The sequence below is a fragment of the Kryptolebias marmoratus genome, linkage group LG20, assembly GCF_001649575.2.
Source record: "Kryptolebias marmoratus isolate JLee-2015 linkage group LG20, ASM164957v2, whole genome shotgun sequence".
NCBI classification, from domain to species: Eukaryota; Metazoa; Chordata; class Actinopteri; order Cyprinodontiformes; family Rivulidae; genus Kryptolebias; species Kryptolebias marmoratus.
Window position 1 is genome coordinate 18,582,715 of NC_051449.1, and position 23,772 is coordinate 18,606,486.

Below are 23,772 nucleotides of genomic sequence, written 5' to 3' on the forward strand. Positions count from 1 at the left end.
CAGCAACAGTTTGATGTCATCTTTCTGACAAAATGTCGCCCTCACCTGTCTCTGTGGGCCCTAATGGCAGGAGAAATCTGGCTTCTGATTGGCTGAGGCTGTTACCAGGCAGATTAGGCAGAAACATCATTCGTTAATATAGCAGAGCTTCTGCACATCAAAATGGCAGCCACATACAGGGGTTAGACAATGAAACTGAAACACCTGTAATTTTAGTGTGGGAGGTTTCGTGGCTAAATTGAAACCAGCCGGGTGGCCAATCTTCATTAATTGCACCAGTAAGAGCAGAGTGTGAAGGTTCAATTAGCAGGGTAAGAGCACAGTTTGGCTCAAAATATTGCAATGCACACAACATTATGGGTGACATACCAGAGTTCAAAAGAGGAGAAATTGTTGGTGCACGTCTTGCTGGCGCATCTGTGACCAAGAAAGCAAGTCTTTGTGATGTATCAAGAGCCACAGTATCCAGGGTAATGTCAGCATACCACCAAGAAGGACGAAGCACATCCAGCAGGATAACTGTGGATGCAAGAGGAAGCTGTCTGAAAGGGATGTTCAAGCAGGTGTTTCAGTTTCATTGTCTAACCCCTGTAGTTCACCTGATTTGACTGTTAGGATAAACCTCAGACATTTTTGTTTCTTCCATCATGTTTGAGAAAAGCAATAAAAAATGGTGGTTGATAGTTTCAACAAGATGGCTGCCATAGGTAAATGCACCAAGTGGCAGGCCCCTTCAGAGTTTCTCCAGGAACCTTTCTACTGTAGTTACCCTTTATGACCCTTTATCACCCTAGACTGAGTTGTTTTTTTTCCTTTTCACTTTTATTGTAGATTATGGTTTGTGACACAATAAGATGTAAATTGTGTTCAGTTATTAAACGATACTGACTGAGATTTGCATCGGATCAAATCAAACCGGGCAGCAGGTCTTTGCAATGTTTTGTATGAGTTGTGGAAAGAAATCTCTCCATTTATTAGCCGCCTGTCTTAGGTGAAAACCATCTGAGTGGTTTTTCTTGGATCTTTGGCAAGCAGCTCTACTTCATTTCCTCAAACTGTTAAATGACTAAACACACTTATAATACTAACACTTAGCATATCAGGGAAATACTCGAAAAACTGACAAATGCATTTGTATGGACTGTAACGTTGACTAAAGTTATTTATTAGATTAAGAGCAGGGTTTTTCAAGTTTCACCCGCTGTAAAACTCACACAATTCACATTTCACACACTTTCACAGAGTAAAAAAGAAACGATTTACCTACTGGGGCTGAAGCAATCACACAGACAAGACAAAGTTTTAAGATAAATTTGGAGTGGCACTTGGTTTATTAATTTACCGTTCTTCCAGTGTGAAAAACCTACAAAAATCGGCATTTTGTGAAACCAAAAGAAAAGTGTACAAAAGCTCAGTGTTTTCCAGAGATAAAATGTGTTTATGGGAACAAGGTCCAAAAATCAGGAGGTAAAGAAGTTCTCATTTATTACGAATGACCTAAACGTGGCAAATTTCCAGTCCATACTGTCTTGTTTCTGCCTCTCCTAAAATCTCCTTTGTCTTCTTCATATTACATGAAATGAAGCACTCCCCCCTTTCATAATCTGAGCCCTTCACGGCTGCAGGGAAGTTTTTTTTTTAAAATCTTCTCGTGTTGTTTTCATTTTACCTACTACAAAAACAGTGTCTGTGGTTTAACCAGAAGAAACTACGCTCGGAGAGATCTCTACTCTTGTGGTGTGCGCACATGAGTGAAGAATGACGAGGAGCAGAACAAAAAAAAAGAAAGAGGTCTTGATTTCCTGCAGCTCTGTACAGTATGTGACGTCACACGTCAAATTTCCCCAAAATCTTATTATCACTTTGTCTTGCGGCAGAGAAACACAGCCAGCGTCGGGGTGGAAGGATTTCAGCAGGTAAGGGCTTCATATTTACTCTATTTACAGGAATTTGATCAAACTATAGCTCCCTGGATGCTTTCTTATGAGTGTTTATTTATAAGAAATGAATATTCTACCTAAGTGTGAGGGACTGTTTATCAGTTTGACAGCTGTGTGGAAACAACACAGACCTCCCCGGGACCTCGCTCTCGTTGTGTAGGAGATATTTGTGTCTCTGAACGTTTTAAGGTCGACGTGAAGAGTCCGTACAGAAACTAGGAAAGCATTTTCTCTAAATCTGATTCTATCCCCTCTGAGGTAACTTACAGGAACTCTCAATGAAAGCACTTGAAAAAAGGGGAAGTTGAAAAGCCAGGAAATCACTCAGCGTGCACACTGTGACAGAAGAGTGTCTTTGCTGCTCGTGGTGGGTCTAAATAAGACACCCACCTTGTGGGGTTGTAAATAATTTTAAATAGATCTCTCTTTTTTTTCTTTTTTTTTAATGCCGGGGTACGAAACGGTTGATTTAAGGGAGAATTTCCTCAAAGACAGTAATCTGAGCTTGTATTTTATTTTATTTTTTTTCCTAAAACCCCTATAGGTTGTGCTATGAGGGCGTGTTCTGCTCTTCCAGTGTTTTGGTGCAGTTTCCAGTTGTTGTCGGCTTCCAGGAGTGGTGGGTGACTCTACTCTACACTACTAACACACACACACACACACACACACCCACAGAGTTAAAGAAACGGTGGTCAGCTTTGGCTACACAAACAACAGGGCAGGAGCATTTCCTAATCGGGGTGGTGTACCCTTTTAGATTTCCTCTTCCTCTTTGCACAAAATTCTTTGAAAGCAGACTTCTCCACCGCCCAGATTGAAAGATAAAGAAAACCCAAAGCCGAAGCGATAATGATAACGAGATGAAATGGCATCTTAACTGATGCTCACACTAGGCTGCATGCTATTAGGCGATGAGCTCGAATGTTCATTGTTTTCCTTCCCTTTTCTAACTCTGGATCCACGTTTCCTTACAGCACGGAGCGAGGACATCTCAGAAGTTTGTGGCTTTGCGCCCAATGAAGTGAGATTTGAAACATTTGTTCCTGTTGGGGAGTGAGAAAGTGGCAAATAACAAAAACAAATCATCACACCGGGCTCCGATTCTGTCTGCCTAATTTGGGCCAGCGTTGGAGGGTTCTTAGCGCACCTACATTTTACACAAGTTCCCCATTCACACAACTCTCACAGAACCGCCGCCTCTCACTCAGAGCGGGTCGTATTTATACTCAAACCTGTCTGTGTCTGTGTGTATGTAGAGTTCTGAACCAGTCCAGTCTGTTCTTTGGCAACCCTTGGTAATGATTCCTTTTCATAGGTTAGAAAATAATTTAGATTCACAGTTTGACTCTGTTAACCCAGTACTCCTACAGCTTTAAATCCCAAGAACATCCTGCCAACCTTAACTATAGTCCTATGGACTACTAAAGGCCTTGTGAAACTTATTCAGTGTTATAGTTTCACATTGATTCATCTACGTTTAATTGATATTGTTCATCAACAAAATAATAATAAGAAAAAATAGACTGCACAAGGTTAGTAAACCTCATTTATGACAAATGGAATCAACATTTAGACAAACCTAAAAACAACCTTATAGATAATCTCGCTGGCATTTGTTCCACTGCTTTGTATAGAGAATCGTGATTGTGTTTCACTGCGTGATTTTGTGTCAGAGTGTGTGTGCAGGTATGGTGGTTTGGGTGTTCCTTCTTCGTCTACCTTTGTGTGTTAAACATCACGAACGTGCGCGTGTGTGTGAAATCACACACAAACCTCATGTCTAATTATCACAGTTATCACGTCAAACAAACAGAACCCAGAACAGAACCAAAACCATTCAGATTCCTCACACACACAAACACCAGAAACATTCAGAACATCACATACAGCTCACACACTCACATACAAATATTAGTAGAACCCTCTAATGTTTCTGTCTGCTTGTTTTTGTTATTTGCCACTTTTTCACTCCCCGACATTTCCCTTCAACCAGTATCACAAAGCAGCTTTCGCCCAACTGTCTGCTTGATGTTTGTGAAAACGGTTTCAGGTTGGGGTGCAGAAATCCAGAGAGTCTTTCGAAGTCATGGAAATGTCAGACCTGGAGGACGCCTTCACCTGCCTCTTGTACCCAACACACGTGATAAACTGCTCCTGGTCATTCCTCACCTTGGAGGAGGATACTCAGCTTCTCCTTTACATCAGGTACTCACTGCGTTTCACCGTCTCACACATTATTGGGCTGCTCTTCTGTTGAACTCACCAATGTTTTAGAGCAAGGACGGAGTATCTTGTCTTGAGCGATTGTCTTGTCTTTCTCCTTCTAGGGAATGTGAAAATGACACTTTGGTTGATTTGCACAACCCCGTCTCTGTGGAAAGAGTTGGGTCGAAGTCTTGGCATTTCAACGACAATGAGAACAATCACATAGTTGTTGTCTTCAACATGTCCCAGATTGACACATGGAAAGTTTACGCCGCCAAGTACGAACTGGATGTGCTAAGTAAGGCTCCCGGACACACACTGTTTGCTTTTGTTTAGTAGCTACACATGATAACACTGTACACATGATCAGATCTTTGATGTAAATGATGGTAAATCTTGGATATCTCCTTGTGGGGAAGGTTTAAAATGGTCAACAGTAGTTAAACTACAGAAGCGTTCTAAAATATTTTCAGATGTAAATAATGCATGACACGTTTTAGCCCCTGATGTCAGATGGTAAGAAAATAAGACATCTGCAGCATCTCAACTATCTGCTGTCAGTGAGTGTGGCGGAGGCTGTAGGAGGTTATGAAGCAGTGGTGTGGACTCGAGTCACATGACTTGGACTCAAGTCCGACTCGAGTCATTAATATTATGACTTTAGACTTGACTTAAAAAAAATGTTCAGAGACTTGTGACTTGAATTGGACTTTAACCTGTTTACTTGGAAAGACTTGATATTTTACCCATAATCTAGAGTTTAAAACACATTATTTACAAAGTGTGTTAATTCATTTCGCTCATTCCGTATTAACAAACGCAGACCGTCTCTCTGTCTTTTCACACTCTGTACATATGTGTGTGCGAGCTGCAGAACAGCCAATCAAATGAACCAGATTTAAAAAACAAAGAAAGAAAAGAAAGCAGGTTCTGGACCTGAACTCAAAGAGAGTTACTCTCCGTCTCCCCGTCATAATGCTTAAACGGGTCCAGTTCAATCCCAGGATGGATCCTATGTTTTAAAGACACCTGCGTCGGGAAATCATATTGAGAATAAATAGACTATTTACTGCAGTCAGTGCGTTAAGCATTAAGTCAACTATTTTTTGCAGTTATTAATCTCTCTCAAAGTGCTCCTTCCACCACTCAGCAACATCCTCGGTCCAAGTCTGGAATTCTCCACCCATATAAAGCTCTGCCCAAACCTCCCTGAGGTCAGTTCAAAGTCCTTCTCCATGACCTTTTTTGAATTCTTCGCACACCTGAAGTTTTGCTTCCACAGCCACAGCCTTTTTGGCCACTTTGTCCTTCAGGAATCCTCTGGGACACCCAAAGCCCTAAAAGCTTCCTTCTGTCACTACCAGAGAACACCAGAAAGTCCTTCAGTCACTGTTGGAACAGGCACCAACACCTTTCAGAACGTAGCTCCTGGAAGCCGCATCTGCAGTGGAGACCTTGAACGCAGCCTATTTGTAGTTCATGTCTCCAGCCTCCTGAGAGAGAGAGAGAGAGAGAGAGAGAGAGAGAGAGAGAGAGAGAGAGAGAGAGATACTCTCCTGGACGTGTGACCTGAAGATCCTAACAGGGGCTTCTACCAAATGTGTCCCGATCCCCCTCACTACTTGTTTGGGTTGACCAGGTCTGTCTGACCAGTCTGTCCTTTCTTTACCTGAGCGTCAGAACCATACCACAAGCATCATAAAACCCACCCAAACATTGTAGGTGTGAGCTGATCTGTATGTCATCTGGTGTGTAATCGTATATCCGTCTGTATTACCACACACCTCCTTAACTTAACCTAATAATAGCTGGTGTTTCCCCAAGAACAGAAGCTAACTAGTCATAGCAGGAAAAGCCTGGGTGAAACTGATAACACCAGTGGTGCCTTTCGTTGCCGTAGTCATGGTTGGTCTTGACAACAACAGTGAAACAACAACAGATCCTCCCATGCAGGGTTTATACAACACCGGGGTGCCTACATGCAAAAAGGTTGCATTAAAAACATAGAAAAATGTCATCAGTCAGTTTTATTATCTCAAGATTCCACCTTTGTTTTTGTGTGGCTTTCTTCTAAATGCAGTTGAAGTATCTTGTTCTGTGTAAAAGGCAGAAGATTAGATAATTACAGCTTTAATTAACACCTAAACTGCACGTCCAGTTTTCTCTTGAAGTACTTCCAGTTTAGGCGACACAGAAAAGATGGGGATTGACGCTGAGCTGGGTTTAAGTTTGGCCATCTGCAGTTAGGAGTCTACAGTCTGCAGCATCTCTCACAAGAACTTGTCACATTTTGTGTGCGTGTTTTTGCCACAGGGCTCCTGCCTCCGCCAGCGATTGTCACCGCGTCGATTGAAGACGGAAAGCTTTTCATCGCGTGGACTCCGCCCGACACGAAGACAACTTCCAATCCCTTCTGCTTCGATTACGAGCTGCACGTGGGTGAACAGGTATGGCGCGTCCCCTACTGTGTGCGGAGTGGATTCCCACCAGATGTGCAAACCGAGTTCCAGACATTCAAGTGTGAGCAGGTTAAGCTCACTGAAATCTTCTCTTTTCAAACAGAAAGTGTCGGGAGACCTGGCAGGTAAAGTGAATTTCACGAAGGAAGACATTGCTCCCACCCACACCTACAAGGTCAGAATGAGGACCAGAGTGACAGATCAGTGCAGTGGATGTAGACACTGGAGCGAGTGGAGTCCCACAGTCAGTGAGTCGTCTCAGACACAGACTTTTGATAAGTTTCTGCCTCTAGAAGCCTGAATACAACAAGAACCTCCTTGAAACAGTCTGTAACTCTCTGCGTGTTTGCAGCCGTGGAGCAGCCACCGTGCAGCCTCGACCCCCTGGTGATCGTCGCCGTTTCCCTCGGAATACCCATGATCCTCCTTGCTGTGCTGCTGCTGGTGCGCCATCAGAGGTAGTGTGAATCAGGTCGACTGACTGAGACCGTGGCTGACGTGTGACACGCACTCACAGCTCCTCTAAGACTTCCCACCTCTTGTCACGCCTGTTATTTTAAAAAAAAAAAACTCCCTCAGTGAGTTATTTCCCGGCAGCTGCGTGAACTTTGTTGTTTCTTCTAATTATGAAACTGACCAGTGGCACAAAACACCTCCCCCCAAAAAAAACAAAGAACAAAAGGTCAAACGTGACTTTCATGGGGGCAAGTGCTGAGAAGATTAGTTTAAAAAAAAGCAATGCAGAAAGAAGAAGTGTCTTGGCAATAGTTTTCAGCCGAAAAGCCACAAACCATCATCTACCTTACTCCAGACTTCCCTAATTTTTTAAGCAGAACTCCCCTTAATGAGCCAAAAAGAGGAAGTACAATAAAGAAAAGAAATGCAAGAGCAGATAACAGAATGTTCTCCTTTTGAGTGGTTTTTGTTGTTTATCTGTCAGCGTTTAGGTTTCTAACACAAAGGCACATGAAAATCAGAAATGTGTCCCGTTTTTGACGTTCATTTTGTGTGTGTGTGTTGTCTCAGGTTGACCAAAGTTCTCTTCCCTCCCATTCCTCGCCCTCCGCCGGAGTACAAATATTTCCTGGAAAGAAACGACCCACTCACTGTAAGCACATCCTCTTTATTTTTATTTATTTTTTCACACTCGTACGCTCACCGCTAATGCGGCCGCAGCACTTGCTTGTGTACACGCGCTCCTAAGGTTGATTTTGTTTTGTGTTGTGCTGCCAGTTCTTCCACCCTGCTCCCGCAAAGCACGAAGAAGAAGTCACCGAGGTGGAAGACGCAGAGCCAAACCCCGGGAGAACGTTTTAAACGCAGCACAGGATGGAGCCATCCTCCGCAGACGCTGCCGGTCATTTATTTTAGATTCTGCTCTTATTTATGAGCCGTTGCACACGTGTACTGAGTGCATACGGTGCTGCAGATGTGTGCAAACTTATGTGGAAATTGTGGTCAAATGTTGTTTTTATCTTGCAGCCTATAGGTCTGTCGCAACACGTGCTACTGTTCCAGTTTTTTTGGTTAAATCGATCAAATCAACATCAAAAAATAGCAGTTTGACAGGCAAGGAATTGTGCTTTCGCACCAACCGTGTGATTCTCAAGGAGCCGTTCGATAAGGACTGGAAAAGTTCTGCAGCGTGGTCCTAGGAAGAAGTCAAGAAATTGGACAAGTGGAAGACAAAGGAAGCCCAAAAATGAAAGAAAAGAAAGTGTCCGTAGATGATCGAAACTTAAAAGTTAGGTTCTTAGGAAAAAAGAAAGTTAAAAAAAAAAGGAAGTAAAAATAAAAAGCTAAGTAACAAAAGACTTGAGAGCTCCTTCTTCAGCTGATTCAGCTCGACTTGGTCGGAGCGCTTCTTAAAGAAATAAACAGGAAAAAGGCTGAAAGTCTGTCAGTCTTCTGTACCGATGACAGATTTTAAAGCTTTGGGTCGAACTCTTCTATGATAAGTAGATCAGGACAGAGGTTTGACAGCAAACGCCTTTGAAACACGGCGGGAGGTGTCATCATCTTCTGAGGGGGCGTCTCAGCCAGGGGTGTTGGAAACGCTGACAGCATGGGTGGAACGTCAGACAGAAAAGCACCGCCATGTTTGCTCCACCACATAGGAATGAATGGCAGCAGGTTCACTTTAAAGCCTGACGATGATCACTGTCGTTCCTAAACTGGCCTGCCCGGACAAAATCATTTAAAAAATGTCTTTCAGGAAGCATGAGGAGCTTCTCCTGAAGAGCTCGATTAAAAGAAAGTTTGCCTGAGTTAGTTTTGTTGTGTTGAAGAATAAAGATGGCCTCACATGTTGACTTCTGAGCCTAATAGAAATGTACGTTGGATGTTTTTGCTTTATATTGTATTTCTCATTTATGTTTGCACACGTTTCATTAAACTGCTGCTCCTGTAACCCATTTCCCTAGTGACATAAAGGTACCAGTGAGGGTTTTGAGCTCGCACAGTTCTGAACGTTGAATTAGGAAGAAGCTGGGAAGGCGTCCTGTTTATGTTCTCTTTTTAATAATGTATATAATAAAGCTGAGTGAATGTAGTCTGCTCTCGTGGAGTGCATTTCTTTAAGTGCTATTCATAAAGAGTGGACAAACTCGAAATCAGACGTTCGACTCTCTCCTTCATTTTCCCGCGCCTTCCAGACGTGCTACGGTGCATAGTTCTGACCGACCATCAGCTTTACAGACGAATTCAACAGATTAATCAACACACCATCTTTGCTACAAGCTGCAGTTTCGGTTCCTTGTCACACACTGAAAACTGCTGGGTTATTTTGATAACTCAGCTGTTGGCTTCGAGCTGTTGGTCATAGGTTGGGTTGGTTTCACCAAATATTGAGTCAAAATGTTTGACTCGGTGGTTGGGTCGGTGTCATTTCTTCACAGTGCGCCATTTTAGACCAGAATTTGACCATATTGGACCTCTGCTTTAAGATGTAAAAAGTAAAAGCAAGACAATAAAAACATCTTGCGAGAAGATGCTCAACCTGATTGGCTTTAAAAGTAACTTTAGTCTGCACTAACAGTGAGTTTGGCTTCCAAAAATAACATCAGCTGCTGCTAGCCAGCTGACGCTAATAGCGGTTAGCGTCAGCTGGCTATCACCAACCCAAATTGTTGATATCCAATAACCCAGATTCAACAAATTAGTCATTTTAACTCAAATTTGAGGTAGAAAAACTTGAGAGTTTTGTTGCATTATGTCACAGAGAGGAGTGTACGGAGGTCATGAAGTGCTAAACACATCAACAAATCACTAAACACTACCACAAATTTACCTACTGGAAGACGAAACACAAGACATTGCTGGTTGGATGACGGTGCCGGTTGGCTTTTAAACCTGAAATTTCCTGAGCATGTCCAATGTCACCTCGTATGTATGTCCTCACTCAAAATATTATTGGATAGCGGCAGCTACAGCTATGTTTGGGTCAAGGGTAACATTTCAAAAAAACACTACAGGCAGAAAAACGACTGGTCCAAAAGCCAAATTGCGCTGTCGTCCAATCACAATCTCATGTTTCCCACTGGTACCTACCTCTCCTGGTAGGTTAATGTCGTTTTTGTTTTTAAGATGTCGTTGTCTTTACTGATTTGTTGATATGGTTTGCACTTCAGGGCCACCGTAGCAGTGACTGTGTCTTTAATTTAGGTAACATTTTTCTCAAGTTCATAAAACCCATTAAGTTACCGAAGAGCAAAGAAAAACCTCAAATTTTTCACACCAGCTGTTCAACACGTCTTCAGACGTGTGAAGTTTCACACAGCCACTGCTCACTCGGCATGCTAATACGAATGATCACAGCAATAAAACGCAAATTTGTGAGAAAACGTAGACTTTATTAAGACATGAATGTCATGATACACTTGATTTTATCAGATAAATCTCACGGGAACGACAAATGTAGCGTATATACACGTCTGCCACCGTTTGTTCTTACAGGCTGGAAGAAACATTCATTAAGAACTAATCATTGACCGAAAGCAACCGGTTTAAGAGACTAAGGAAACAGCAGTGTGAGGATTTGAACACATTTGAAAGTTTGAATAAAAGGTTTGCCTTAAAATGAGACATCACCACTATTTATATTATATACTATAGGTGTTTTAAAGGAAAAGTCCATGAGATGAACCTATAAAACTACCTGATATCTAATTATCGTCTGTTCCTGAGCGAAGACTTGGGAAGACATTTTAAACGCGACACTAGATGGAGACAACCATGCACTGCCACTCATTTTTTTTATACTCTGTTCTTATTTTCAGAGCATTAGCACACGCCTATTTGATGCATGCAATGCTTCAAATGTGTGTGACTTTGTGCAGAAATTGTGGTCGAATGGTTTCATTATCTTGCAATCTACAAACCTGTCACAAACTGTGCTAATTGTTCCAGTTTCTGTGGTTGAATCTACAAAATGAACATAAAAAAAGAGTTTGAAATGCGATTTTGCACCAACAGTGTGTTTTAAAAAAGAAAAGATATATGTATATTAGCTGAAAACTTGATAGTTCTGTGTCTGTGATATAGCCTTTGAGAAAAAAACAAAAAAACCCTCAATAACTTAAGATTGTAAACAAATGAAGGGCAAAAGAAGAAGTTGAGGCCCTAAAAATGATTAAATACATCACTGTGGCCAAAACCATTAAAAAAAACTGATGATTCTATTATTTTAATACCGAGCAGGAACAACCTTGAGGTGACAGACTTCCTTCTGTCCTGCTGATGGCAGAATATGTCTGCTGTGAAGATAATTACTTCAAGATTTATACTGTAACAATAACTTGTTACCAGCTTTCGTCAGGGTCAGAGGGACGGTTTGACTCAACATCATGGGGTCACTGTCCGCTTAGATTACTACTCGCTGTAGGGATCCTCATTAATGTCTAATCACCGTGTTTGACGTTTCCTGGAAATTTCCTGAAAGTCCGTTCATAACCTTTTGAGTAATCTTGTGCACAGATAGACAGACAGATGCCACCGAAACACATACCTTCCTTGGCGGAGGTAACAAAACGCTGCACCGTAATGCTTTCTGTGCACTAGAAGCCAAATAAACGAGGGGGATGTCAGTTCATTCCCAAAGCACATGCCTGCTGGGAATGAGGAAGGCTTACACAGGTTGTTAACAAAGCCCAAACCCAAGCAACTCTCCTTACAGCTTCTGCCCTGAAGGTTCGCCTCGAGGACTTCTCTACCTTTTTTTTTTTATTCTGTAGAGAAGGCTCTCCAGCCTGGACACAGAATCCTGTCCACAACACCAACTTTGCCCCAGCAAAAGCAGCTATCATCACCAAAACCTTATTATTATTATTTTTGCATGGACAAAATCAAGCCCTTGTGGTGAACTGCGCTGCAAGAAACATTCGAGCCTGCTTTCCCCACATGTATCTTGATGGCCTAGGTGATGTTGCACCTTTTTCCCAAAAGGAACCACCTTCAATCGTGCAGACAAAGTGGTGAAATGTTTGTCCCGTGTGCCACGAAACAACAGAATGCACTCGTGTTGTGACACAAACACTCCTTTTGATCCAAAAAATAGACTCCCATGCCCAGGTCTGTGAGTGGAAACCACAAAAAGTGAATTACAACTGATCACACAGATACTCTGATACAAACAGACATAGAAGCTCAAATCAGTGATGGTCAGAGACTTTGCCGTGAATGTTTTAGGCTTTCGCTAAAGAAGGCAAATAGTGGTGAGCGAGTAAACATAAAAGGTCTTTGCAGAGCTGCAGGGTCTGAAGACGGTTTCACTGAGCTGAGCTGCTGCCGTTCATCTCCATGTAGACGATTCCTGCGGTGCGAAACAGAGAAACCGAGTTAGACGAAAGATATAATCTCGTTTGACTCATATCAGTCATGGCTGTCTGTGAGTGCCTGTGTCTGATTTGCACACTGTTATCTGTGTGGTTGTTTTTTTTGTTTTTTTGTATTCTGCCACCTGAACCAGAACAGGTCCCTGCGCGGCCGTGCCGTACCTTGGACGGAGCTGTTTGGGATTCTTGTTCTGTCCAGTGGCTCAGCCAGGGGGACGATGCCGACAGGAGTGGCTGAGGTGCATCTGCAGTGCTCTATCAGGGACTCCAGAGATGCAAATCTCAGCAGCGTGTCTCTTAAATCCTGTTAATCAACACACGCAGGGAAGCAGTGATTCTTGCCTTTGATTTTGTGCGTATTTGATCTGAACGCCGACGTCCACCCACCTGAAGGTACCAGCCGCCTGCAGAGCGTTCAAGCCTGTAGGTGTACACGTAGGGTGCTTTCCTGCAAAACAAAACCTCTGAATTTTTAATGAATTTATCCGAAACGCGCACACAACTAGAAAGGATGAGTCACTAACTCCAGTTTTATTTCTCGGCCCGCTTGATCTGAAACCAGACCTCAGTCCTCTGGACTGAAACTCTTTACGAAGAAATATCTGTCTCTACAGCGAGATGACACAATGCACAGTTCGAAAAGCACGTTTTCGACTTTCAGTTCATGGTTTCTGTCATGCATTTCTTTTCAGGCAGCTAGTCGCAGACCTGCTGTTTGTCTGTCAAGATTATCTTCATAAATGTACGGTGGCCTGTAGGTGCAAACACATGAATGATGCAAACTCCAAAACACACAAACACACACAAAAACCCCCCACAAAAAACGAATGCAATACTGCAAAATAAAAATGCCGCAATCACAGTAAATAGACCAGGTGACGAAAAGTGAATGTTGAATTCTTTCATTAGACTGGAGTAATATGACAAATATTAATAAAAAATATAAAACACTTAAAATCAGATACAGTTAGGTGTTTCTTATTTGTCCAGTCAAATGAAATGATTCAACATTAACTGAGAGGTTATTAATTATTTTTTAAGTGTCTTTGGTTGGGGAATTGTTGATGGTCTCCAAGAGAACCACCGTGTTTATTAGGAGGGAGACACAGAGGTGAGCTGACCAGCATCTCCAATGACATATATACTAGTTTATAGTTTATAGTTATAGTATATAATTATATATATATAAGCCATTGATCATCTCACTGCCAGAACCGGATCAGACGGCAGGAAGACACGGCTGAGTCGAACCTCAAGTTACCCTGGTGGTTTGGTGCACTTCCGTTTTGTGGAGTTTGCAGCTTTTTTCTTACTTTCTGGTGTTTTTGTTTTTTTAGTGTTCTTGGTTTTTTGCAGCATATTTCCTTTGCATTTGTTTTGTTTGTTGTTTTGCTTCTCTCTGCTCTGTGTGATTGCAGCGTTTTTCTTTTGTGTGTTTTGGAGTTTTGCATCATTCGTGTGTTTGCGGCGCGTTTGCACCTGTCGGCCGCCGTATAAATGAAATATATCTACCGTTCTTAAGGAGGCCACACGTTCTTTCAAAGTCCACCAGATTTGCATGATTTATTGTTCAAAATCATAGTACTATCCTTCTGTATCGTCCAGGTTCATCTTTTGTCTCCCATGTTCTGTTTTTAGGTTCTGAAAGTGACAAGTTTTCCTGTTTGGATTTTTGGCAAAAAGAGGGGGAAAGAATTCAATTTGACCTCAAAAATGCTTTACTTAGTGTGTTTGATGTCACACACCTTTTTAGCTGTCTAAACTTTTCCAAGTCTTTGCATGCAGACTCTTATTTTCACAGTCTTTCTACTTATTTTGCAGTTTATACAATATTTGTGACAGGAATTCTGATTTTCTCTCAACCCCCCCCTGAGTGCAGAGTTGGCACATGCAAACTCTCATTGACTTCCATTGTCTCTGAGCTCAGATTATTCTCTTCAAAACCAAACGTGAAGGGTGTTTTTAACTTGTTATTTCTCTAACACATTCAAAACTAACATAAACATGTTCCAAAATATTTTGTGTGGGCAACTCTAGCCCATATTGAAGCCTTCAGAGTTTGTTGTGAGTAATTCTAGGGCAGTAGAGCAATGTTTGACACCTGCACATAAATATATATATAAAACTAGCATGGATGGTCTGTAAAGGCAGGTGGAGCTGAAAAAAAGCAATGTGAATTACTTTGTTACTTAGCTTGCTGTGTATTGTTTTGTTCTCTGTGTTTGTTAACTATTTTGACAACTAGAAATTAAATTTTAGATATTTTATTTTGTAATTCATTCCCAGTTTTGGACTTATATGCAGTTACAGTGCGGTACAGGTCAGTAGATTTAACACGTCTCCTGTCGGCAGAGATCAGGACTGAAGGGCTGCTCCAACAGAGTCTCACTGGGGTGTAAAATATTCTGCCCTGTGGACACATTCTGCTGGTTTTAACTCAGCCATTACAAATGCTAAACCTCACCTGATCTTATTTAATGCAGCAAAACCTGCTGTGTTCAACAGTGGAGATTTTCTGCTTAAAAATCCACTAATGAGACTAAAATTGGAAGATAAATAATCAGTCAGCAGCTTAAAGAAGACAGACCGGACATGAACAAAGAAAACTAAAGACAGAAGGGAGAAGAACAACAGGACATAGCAGGCCCATTTCCTGTATCTGTAACTACATCAACCACAGGTGGATCTTATATATCTGAATACATGGTTTTCAAAACCTGCTGTAGCTCAGCGGTCACTCCTGTGGTTTAGTCATCTCGAGGCTGCAGGTGCAAGCCCAGGTAGGGGCTGTAATCAAAGCTGTGCAAAGCGGGCCTCAGAGTGGAAAACACAAGAACGTCCTCGGTCCAGAATACAGTTCCAAACGAGCCCACGGACACTGCAACTGAAAAGTTGCCTGTTTTCTCGCAATTTTGAGTTGCCACCTAGTCTCCATTAATCACAGCCCATGAGAGAGCTGTCAGGGAGTGAGACACACAGGTGTGGTTACCATGGTGACCCCACAAACCCCCTAACACGCCCTTTGATCTGGGTTTTTAGGCACTGAGCTGTTTCACTGATATACTTTTTAATTAAACCGCACGTGTTTTTAAGTCTTTGCTTTATTCAAACGCTACATTCCCAGCAACATTTGTTCTGCAGCAAAATCCTATTTATGTGAGATTTAGTAAACAGGAGTAACTTCTAAACAGTCCTCTGCCGACATCCCAGTTCTGTGAGGTTCAAAAGGTTGAAACAAATGCTCTGAGCTACTGACGTTAAGTTTAACCACAGACACGTTTATTTACAAAAACTCTTGACGGTAAACTGTGAAGTATTTGTGTAAATTTGAGGCTGAGAAGTTTCATTTAGGGGAAATGTATTTTAATGGTGCCACCTTAGCCTCAACTTCCGTTAAATGTTTTATTACCAGAGTCTGATGTCTTTACCAAAGAAATCCCCCCCCATGTCCACCACAGACAACCAAGGAAGTAAAATCATGCTAAAACAATAATTCATTAAGAACAATAGGTGTATTTATCTCTAAGGTTATTTTTTTAAACTTAAAAGATCTAAGTTTGAAGATTTAGTTTTCATTTTCAGTTTTAGGAATAAAAAAAATGCAGGATTTTAATTAAATTAGATGAAATCTGAACTTTTTGCTGGCGACATATTTTACTGGACGGCTTCAAAACAAAGTGTATTTTTAAAATTTTATAAGTTAGAACGTTTTGGTTCTATTTGGTTCCTGGTTATTGTGCTAATAGTTCTTTTTCTTTAAAATCCGTTTGAATTTAGTCTGAAAATCGAAAAGAGGTGTTTGCTCCCTTTGCAGTTGGAGTGCGACTTTTGTGGCGCTCTTTGTCACGTTTTTTTTTTAATTAACGTCATCAACGGTCCGAGGAGACGTGCAAAACTCGGATCTGAGTGCAGAACCTTATTTATTTATTTATTTTTTTACTTAAAGTTTACCTTAAAACAGAATAAAAGCAATAGTCGCAAAAAGTAGGGGGAAAAAAGGTGTGAATTAAAACAAAACTGCCAACATCTGCAAGCCTGGATGGTTTTTTAAAGCGAAGATGTGAAGACAAATGAAACTTTCCCTTTCTTCATTGGTTATTTAGACAAATTTGGTTTCATATATATATATTTATATATATAAAAATGAGCTGAGAAATCCAGAGTTGAACGCAGCCCTTCAGTTTTGGTGAAAGCGCCTCACCTCACGCACAGACAGTAGGCCCCCTGCACCGTCTCACTGTCCCTCAGCAAGAAGCTGCCGTCTCGTCCAAACACCTCCAGCAGCCTCTCCGTGGCCTCGCTCCCAATCCTGCCGTAGTAGATGGAGCGAACGAGCGGGCCCTCCCTCTCCATGTCCCCCTTAGAGGCAGGAGCCCATTAGTGCGTGGAGCTGGGGAAGGTGCAGCAGACTGTGGCAGCAGACTGTGGCAGCAGCAGCAGCAGCAGCAGTGTCGGAAACGCTTTGACACAGGAAAAGCTTTTTCTGGTTTTCACACCTTTCTGTCATGCAAGGGCAGACCTCCTCCGTAAAGCATTTTAACATCCCTTTACTGTAACAAACAAGACAAAAAAAACAGAAAAAAAACAAGTTTATCTTGGGTTCACGGCGAGAACTTCAAGTTTAGTTCATCAAAGTCAGAGCGTTTCAGTCATCCTTTCAGATCCCCCCCCCCTCGTTGGTGAGCTACGTTTAAATCTGCGCGCCACATCTTTGACATCTTTTTACTATTTTTACGATTACTAAAAGGTGATTAAAGCATGCTTTTTGGCATTTCGTTACATAAAAGAGATTGCAGGCAAAACCGAAAGGTGTAGTACCCGGGAGATACTCGAACGAGCAGTGAAACACACACCTGCGCCCACGACAGTCGTGACATCAGCGGCGCCTGTGGTTTGTGTCAGGGCTGCTAAGGCTGTTCAGCTTCAAACGTACCAAAGAAACCCATCCAAGTGCGAGTTCAAAAACAGCAAAACACGTTTTTACTTTCCAAACAGAGCGGGACATCAGTAAGAGTTGTATGTTAAGGACTAGCTTGTGTTATGAGGAGGATGGGGGGAACATCAGCTTTAGCGGGTTTAGTCATCGTGCTTCTAATGGAAGATCTTACAGTTTCCGCCCTCTTTTCCCAGGAGGAACCACGTATCTTTCCTGACCCGGAACACCTCCAGGTGGAGCTCCTGCATAAACATTTCATTTCATGTTACGCAGATGATCTTCGCCTTCGAGTCCCGAGGACCCCAGCATCTGTTAGGTCCTTTCTAAATGATATCGGAGTTGAAATGCTGCCTGGTTTCTAGCTGAGATGTCAACTCTGGTCGTTTCATGTGTTTTTTGTGAAGAAAGCTGATTTGATTTCTGACAAGCAGATGAAAAGATTTTTCTTTTTTAATTTTGACTTCTTTACTCTGTTGTTTTAAGCTCTGAAGGTTTTTTTTTTTTACATACATACTAATTTTCTGTCTTCCAAAACATTTTGGTACCAAAAGTAGCCATTTCTCCTCATGTTTAAGCCTGCCCTAAATAATATTGCTCACAAAAAATAACATAGCTGATCAGATGTATTGTTAAAGTTTACCTCCTCCTAATAAAGGGGGACAACCTGAAAAATGATCAAGTGTCCTGTCTTTTAAATATTTATTTTATATTTTTATTCCAGCCATGACAGCAGTCCACCAGTTAAACCGATTTCAGTAGTTGTGATTTCTGACTCAATATTAGGGTTTTATAGGTTTATCCGACAGAAACACACTTAGAGAGAATGATGAAAACACACACACACACGATTTATACACAGAGAAGGACCTACACGGGCATTTTGCAGTTTTTAATTGAAAAAACACATTTTCAACAATTTCATTGACTCGTCACCAAGCAAATAATACCCCTCCCCCGCACAGATTTCTTGTAATCCAACCTAAAGTTTAAAAAATATTTCTCTAATCCCAACACTTTGGCTGTGTGTTAAAGTGAACAAAAACTCAACAGAAGTGAAAATGTAAAATTTATTGTAAAACGTTTTCTCCTTAAACCAAATATTTTTCTCTTCTTAAATTAGGAATTGTGAATTCAAACAGTTTTAGGAATAAGATTTTAAAGTGTCCTCTTGTGTTGATTTCATTTGCAATCAACACAAACCAGCTCTGAGCCTGGCTTAGTTTGATTAGTGAATATGACGATGTAGTGTGTGACGAATTCCTCTTCCTCATTCGCTGACCTCCAGCGAGGTGATGGCTTGCAGCTCAGTGGAGAACCTCTCTCTGAGGTCTTTGTTGGCCTGCAGGAAGTCCTGCAGCCTCCTCAGCTGCTCCGTGTCCTGAGGAACGCACCAGACCGCATCAGTCAGGGCGACGGGACGAGACTCGAGCGTTTAAACGTGCTTGTCCTTTCCTACCTGAGGCTTTGCGTCGACCTCATCCTCGGCGGCAGCGTGCAGACACGCCTGCAGCACTTCCTGCAGCAGCTCGGCTTCCCATTGGCTGACTGACTCAGCGCTGGCCTCCAGTCGGCTGACAGGGTCCGACTCCGATCCAGGCAACAAGCCGGCAGAGTCCATCCGGTCTACGCCCAAGACGCATATAGACAGATCGATGCTCAGCATCTGCACAGGAAATAAAAAAAAGAGTAAGTGTCCAGAACACCCTTCACAGCCGAGTGTCCAACAGTGGACGGACTGCTGCAGCTGCAGCGGGACGCAAAGATGCTCACATCTTCTATCCGTTGTCCAACGTCGGCCATGTGGGGAACGTCCCGACTGAGCTGCTGCACGAACTGTTTCAGAGTGCTGCCGTACCGTCTGAGCCACTCGTCCTTCATCCGAAACTCACCCGAGTGCATCAACTCATTCCTGTACTGGATCACCTGGAGGCACAAGCGTTTGGAGTTCTGTCCTCATTAGAACATTGTACTGACCTCCATCCGTTTCTGTTGCTTCACCCAGACCCCAAACCTACCCTTAACCGTTACCATAATCAACACGTCACCCTAACCTAAACACAACTAACACCTGAGCCCCAAACCACACCCCCAACCCAAAAACGCTGCCCTGCTGTAATAGGACCAGAATTTGGTCCTCATAGCGTCCACGCGTCCTTACAAGGTCAATATTATAGCATAACAAGTCCTAAAAAGATAACAGACAAGTATACACACACACATTGCAAAATATTAAGTTTATGGAAACTGGAGGAGACCAGAGAACAAAATGACATCAGCGTTAAGCTTGACTTCCTCCACTCATTGGAGCATTATGAAACAGGCATCTAAAGTATTTTTTTATGTAAAGAAATGACATTTTAGCTTGTGACGCCCATCAGTCACAGAGGTGTTCGTACTGTTAACCACCGAGCAGCAGTTTGTTGGTCCTTCCAGTTTTAAACAGGAAGCAACACAGGTCCGTCAGGGTGACGGCAAGCCCGGTTCTGATAAACAGCTTGCAAGTAGCCTCCGACAATCAAGGCTTTAAGCCTCACCAACGAGAACCGAAGACACCAAAGCAGCAGCCGGGAAAGGTCAGCCTATAGGAGCGCCTACCTGTCTCACCAGCTTGGGCTCCACGGAGCAGAAACATGTACAGTAGTTGATCAGGTTGAGCAGGGCGGACGCATCGCACTGATCAGCCCCCCTGACTTTGGCCTGACCTCGGGGCATGTAGGCCTGAGGAGAGACACACACCATGTGGCCCAAATCAGTGAGAAAAAAAGCACAAAAAACTCAAATTCTATCAATTTCAGATTTTCTTGTTAACTTCATATGAATACTGTTGGTGTTCTTTTTTTTTTTTTTTTTTTTTTACACGCTGCATGATTAAAAAAAAACAAAAACCTTTAAATTCCTTTTTCAGATACTTTAACCGAAAGCTTTTACTTTAATCCGGTAAAACAACGAGAAAAGCATCTCGTCAGGCGGCTCAGGTCCACATAGGTCGAGTGTTTCTTCTTCACACGACACTACTGAAAGATATGACTCATTTCTGTAAGAAACGCACTGCCTTTTGGTTAGTTTTGATGATTTCTTTTTCATGTAAACATCTCAAATGGACAGCAGAGACACTCTGCAGCACTAATATGTTTCTGTTTGTGATTCAGATTTAAACAGTCTAAGATGTTTAGGACGGATTTCAGTTGTTTTCCGAGACATTTGTGATCCCGTGCAGTGATACTCACTAATGCAGCGCCGCCTTAGGGACACTCAGTATGGGTTATTGTTTCTTCGACCCTTTTGTGAGCTGAAATTTCCTCAAGCGGGACAAAAGACAAAGCACCTATTCCTCTGGGGGGAGTGTGTGTGTGTGTGTGCTACCTTGGCCAGCTCCCAGTGGTCCGTCCTCCAGTGAGGGGGGAAGCAGTTGGCCCAGTTGATGGTGGCATCGGGCTGCCTGTGGTGCCTCAGGATGACCTTCTGCCACTCTGAGCACACCCTGCACGGGGAGGAGAGCTGCAGATCCAGGAACACAGTTATGCGATCGGAGTAAACACAGCCAAGGTTGATTGCGAGGCTGCCAAAACAGCCTAAAAGCAAAACAAAACACAGTGATGTGATGATACCTTATTCCCTGTTGGTTTGCAGCTGGATGTGTGGCACGGGGTCCGCAGCAGAGTGTGCTGGTTGAGCAGATCTTTGTGGAAAGCCCTCATCTGGTGGTCGGTGAACGGGTGGAGGCCATCCTTCAGTATGATCAGACACCGACCTGCTTTCAGCCAGTTCTTGTACTCCCTGTCATTCAGACGGGCCGTCAGCTCCTCTCGGACCATCTCCGCTTTACTTCCTGGATGGGGGCAGACGCGACAAACACAGGGGGGCGGGGCAAGTTCAGAGTCCGTGTGCAGTACCCGCCGCGGCCACAGGGTGGTGCTGCGGCCTTTGTTACTGCGCTCTGGTGAGGAGGCTGTAGAGCAGGGGTGTCCAATCCTGGTCCTCGAGGGCCACCATCCTGCATGTTTTACTTGTTTCTCTGCTTCAACACATCTGATTTGAATCAATGGGTGATTAACAGGCTTCTGCAGAACAGGAAGAGGTAATTTAACCTCTGAATCAGGTGTGTTGGAGCAGGGAAACAAGGAAAGCGTGCAGGATAGTGGCCCTCGAGGACCAGGATTGGACACCCCTGCTGTAGAGCATCTGTGTCACAGTTCAGGGTTAAGAAGGGGGAAGCTGCTCAGTAAAGGTGACACCATTAGAGAAACATGGAGACAATCCTCTGCTTCAGGCAGTAAAGCTACTGCAGGTGAAAATAGAAAATGATTTTGTGAAACTCTTTACAGGTACTCCTGAGGGTCTGGTCTGCAGATCCTCTGGTAGCTCCCCTGTCTTCCCTGGAGATCATTTTGGTAAATGTTGGAGTGGAGCCATTTTTATATTTCAGCTGGGAGTGAAGCTATATGTCAGAAACGGCTCAGAAAATCTGCTTTGCTCTCATCCTCATCTTCAGGTCGAAGACAGGATGAGTGCATTAAACATTTTTATTCTTTAATACTTACACGAACAACCCTTTGAGGACATTTTCTTCCATATAATAACAGTAAGGACTTATTTAACTGTATGTAAGATTGAATCTGATCTGATCTTCTTTACGTATGTTTTTACACAAATCTTTCTGGCTCCAGTAGGAAACCACCAAAAGAACCCCGGTGCTGTTTGGTCAACTGGACCGCCGTTCTTTCATCACGCTGGCTGTCGGAGGATGTCTTTAGGACCCGGTTTCACTGGCAGCCACTCAAACCTTCAGCCGGACTTCAGCTCATATTGTTGCTTTAGTTTAGAAGCATTTATAGAAATGGACACGGCGGTTGTTTTTTCTGAGCCTCGTGATTAAAGCCGATCCCTGTCGAATCTACACACGCCTCTGAGGCCGCATTGCCTCCATTTGACGACTGATTTTAGGGATAATATTTAGTGTCCGTGCGGCGCTTGGCTGCATTCAGTTAGGACAAATAGCAGCCTGGCGCTCCATCTGAGCAGAATCCCCATAAGACGTATTTTAAGGGTAGCGCGTTTCAGCAAAACGTTCCCTCTGAGGTCGTTTTCTCCAGACTGAGAATATCTGAAACGATCCTCCAACCAGCTACTTTTGGCAGTAATAATGGGCTGTTTTTGTTGAAGTGGTTCATGTTTTTTTTCGGACTTTGGAGAATTGTTTTATTACGACTATACAAGATATTTGTTGTCTTTCTTAAAACATTTGATTTGCTTCAGAAGTGAAGTAATTCCTGACTTGCTGCTCCTCTCTCCTCCCCACGCTGCTGCTCTGCTCCTCTTTCTTCCTCCTCCAGCCGCTCGCCTCTTCTCCCATCACCTCCTCGCTCCTGCTCCTGCTCAGCTCTGAATTTAAATGAGGAAAATTGACAAAGAAAACCATTAAAGTGAAGTGAAAGCACCTGGTGGCACTTCTGACGGCACATGCGCAAAACCCACAATTAACTTGACCCAGCCTGGCAATCCAATTTAGCACGTTTATACCAAGAAATTCAATTAGGATTGGATTAACAATAAGTTAAGGTGCTTAAATATCTGCATGGTCTTAGCACATCAGCCAGTTTTTACTCTCATTATTGATGCTGGACGTACCTTTTGAAGATATGCGCAAGCTTCCTCTTTTTTGCTTTGCGCATTATGATAATCTCCGAAGCCTCACTATTTAAAGGAAATCTATTTTTTTCAACATTAAACTGGAAACTGGAAAAAGGACAAAAAAGGACAACATTTAAGAGTTATTAAATAAACTTTAGGTGTTCTTGTGTTCCCTGCTAAATGCCTAAAGGACCAGTTTTAGGTTAAAAAAAACCCTGCTAGCTAAACATTTCTGTTAGCTGCTAACAGCTCTGGTTAGCTAAATCAGCTAGCAAAAATATTTGCTAAAATTGACACATAGCCACATAAAACCCATTTCTGGCTATAAAATCTTGGTTATTGTGTTAGTTAAAAGTAGAATATGTTAGCTGTGGATATATAACAAATGTTAGCAAATAAAAAAAGGGGTAGGTGGAAACTTGCTAGCTGAAAGAGCTTGCTAAGCTAAATGTTAGCTTTGTTAGCCTAAATTCTGCTGGATGTGCAAATTACTAGGTTAAAAAGATACTCTACTTTCAAACTGAACCTACCAGATTTAGCACAATTAGCATACACGGCTGAGTATTTGTCCCAGTTTACAACTATCTGAGAGCTAATGAAGGTGAAGGGGCAATAATGTATTTGCCTGTTGATGTACAGGTGCTGGTCATAAAATTAGAATATCATGAAAAAGTAGATTGATTTCAGTAATTCCATTTAAAAAGTGAAACTTGTATATTATATTCATACATTACATACAAACTCATATATTTCAAATGTTTATTTTGTTT

At 42.5% G+C, this 23,772-nt stretch overlaps 3 protein-coding genes across 5 annotated transcripts; 1 reads left to right on the top strand and 2 right to left on the bottom strand.

Annotated features, from left to right (window-relative positions):
• The first annotated feature begins 1,836 nt into the window (after positions 1 to 1,836).
• LOC108238321 (granulocyte-macrophage colony-stimulating factor receptor subunit alpha) lies at positions 1,837 to 9,155 on the top strand. Of its 2 annotated transcripts, none has more exons than XM_017420323.3 (10): positions 1,837 to 1,916; positions 2,485 to 2,559; positions 2,915 to 2,961; positions 3,991 to 4,145; positions 4,268 to 4,443; positions 6,459 to 6,592; positions 6,708 to 6,852; positions 6,957 to 7,062; positions 7,631 to 7,712; positions 7,838 to 9,155. In XM_017420323.3, exons 2-10 carry the CDS (start codon positions 2,493 to 2,495, stop codon positions 7,919 to 7,921), a joined length of 996 nt encoding a protein of 331 aa, XP_017275812.1. In that variant the 5' UTR covers positions 1,837 to 1,916; positions 2,485 to 2,492; the 3' UTR covers positions 7,922 to 9,155. The 2 variants fall into 2 exon arrangements, with proteins under 2 accessions (XP_017275812.1, XP_037837664.1); XM_037981736.1 differs by lacking the exon at positions 1,837 to 1,916 and adding an exon at positions 1,969 to 2,307.
• Positions 9,156 to 10,434: 1,279 nt separating this feature from the next.
• On the bottom strand, positions 10,435 to 17,483 carry LOC108238274 (SH2 domain-containing protein 1A-like). Of its 2 annotated transcripts, XM_017420240.3 has the most exons (5): positions 17,289 to 17,483; positions 16,637 to 16,985; positions 12,823 to 12,883; positions 12,598 to 12,739; positions 10,435 to 12,413 (listed from the first exon to the last, which is right to left on the bottom strand). In XM_017420240.3, exons 2-5 carry the CDS (start codon positions 16,786 to 16,788, stop codon positions 12,370 to 12,372), a joined length of 399 nt encoding a protein of 132 aa, XP_017275729.1. In that variant the 5' UTR covers positions 16,789 to 16,985; positions 17,289 to 17,483; the 3' UTR covers positions 10,435 to 12,369. The 2 variants fall into 2 exon arrangements, with proteins under 2 accessions (XP_017275729.1, XP_037828911.1); XM_037972983.1 differs by lacking the exon at positions 17,289 to 17,483 and having other exon boundaries at positions 16,637 to 17,089.
• A 756-nt stretch (positions 17,484 to 18,239) lies between these two features.
• Positions 18,240 to 21,222, bottom strand: LOC108238233 (uncharacterized protein CXorf38 homolog). Its single transcript, XM_017420191.3, has 6 exons — positions 20,980 to 21,222; positions 20,735 to 20,869; positions 19,967 to 20,089; positions 19,142 to 19,294; positions 18,828 to 19,034; positions 18,240 to 18,749 (listed from the first exon to the last, which is right to left on the bottom strand). The coding sequence occupies exons 1-6, from the start codon at positions 21,184 to 21,186 to the stop codon at positions 18,639 to 18,641; spliced, it is 936 nt and encodes a 311-aa protein (XP_017275680.1). The 5' UTR covers positions 21,187 to 21,222; the 3' UTR covers positions 18,240 to 18,638.
• Positions 21,223 to 23,772: the final 2,550 nt, after the last annotated feature.

Coding starts and splice junctions, on each gene's coding strand:
- LOC108238321 (XM_017420323.3), top strand. CDS start 2,493: ATGAGGGCGTGTTCTGCTCTTCCAGTGTTTTGGTGCAGTTTCCAGTTG. Junction 2,560..2,914: donor GTTGTCGGCTTCCAGGAGTG/GTGGGTGACTCT, acceptor GTTTCCTTACAG/CACGGAGCGAGGACATCTCA. Junction 7,063..7,630: donor CTGCTGGTGCGCCATCAGAG/GTAGTGTGAATC, acceptor GTGTTGTCTCAG/GTTGACCAAAGTTCTCTTCC.
- LOC108238274 (XM_017420240.3), bottom strand. CDS start 16,788: ATGGAGAGGGAGGGCCCGCTCGTTCGCTCCATCTACTACGGCAGGATT. Junction 12,884..16,636: donor GCCTACTGTCTGTGCGTGAG/GTGAGGCGCTTT, acceptor TTTGTTTTGCAG/GAAAGCACCCTACGTGTACA. Junction 12,414..12,597: donor CCCAAACAGCTCCGTCCAAG/GTACGGCACGGC, acceptor TTCGCACCGCAG/GAATCGTCTACATGGAGATG.
- LOC108238233 (XM_017420191.3), bottom strand. CDS start 21,186: ATGGTCCGAGAGGAGCTGACGGCCCGTCTGAATGACAGGGAGTACAAG. Junction 19,295..19,966: donor AGCCCAAGCTGGTGAGACAG/GTAGGCGCTCCT, acceptor TTGTGCCTCCAG/GTGATCCAGTACAGGAATGA. Junction 19,035..19,141: donor TTGGACAACGGATAGAAGAT/GTGAGCATCTTT, acceptor TTTCCTGTGCAG/ATGCTGAGCATCGATCTGTC.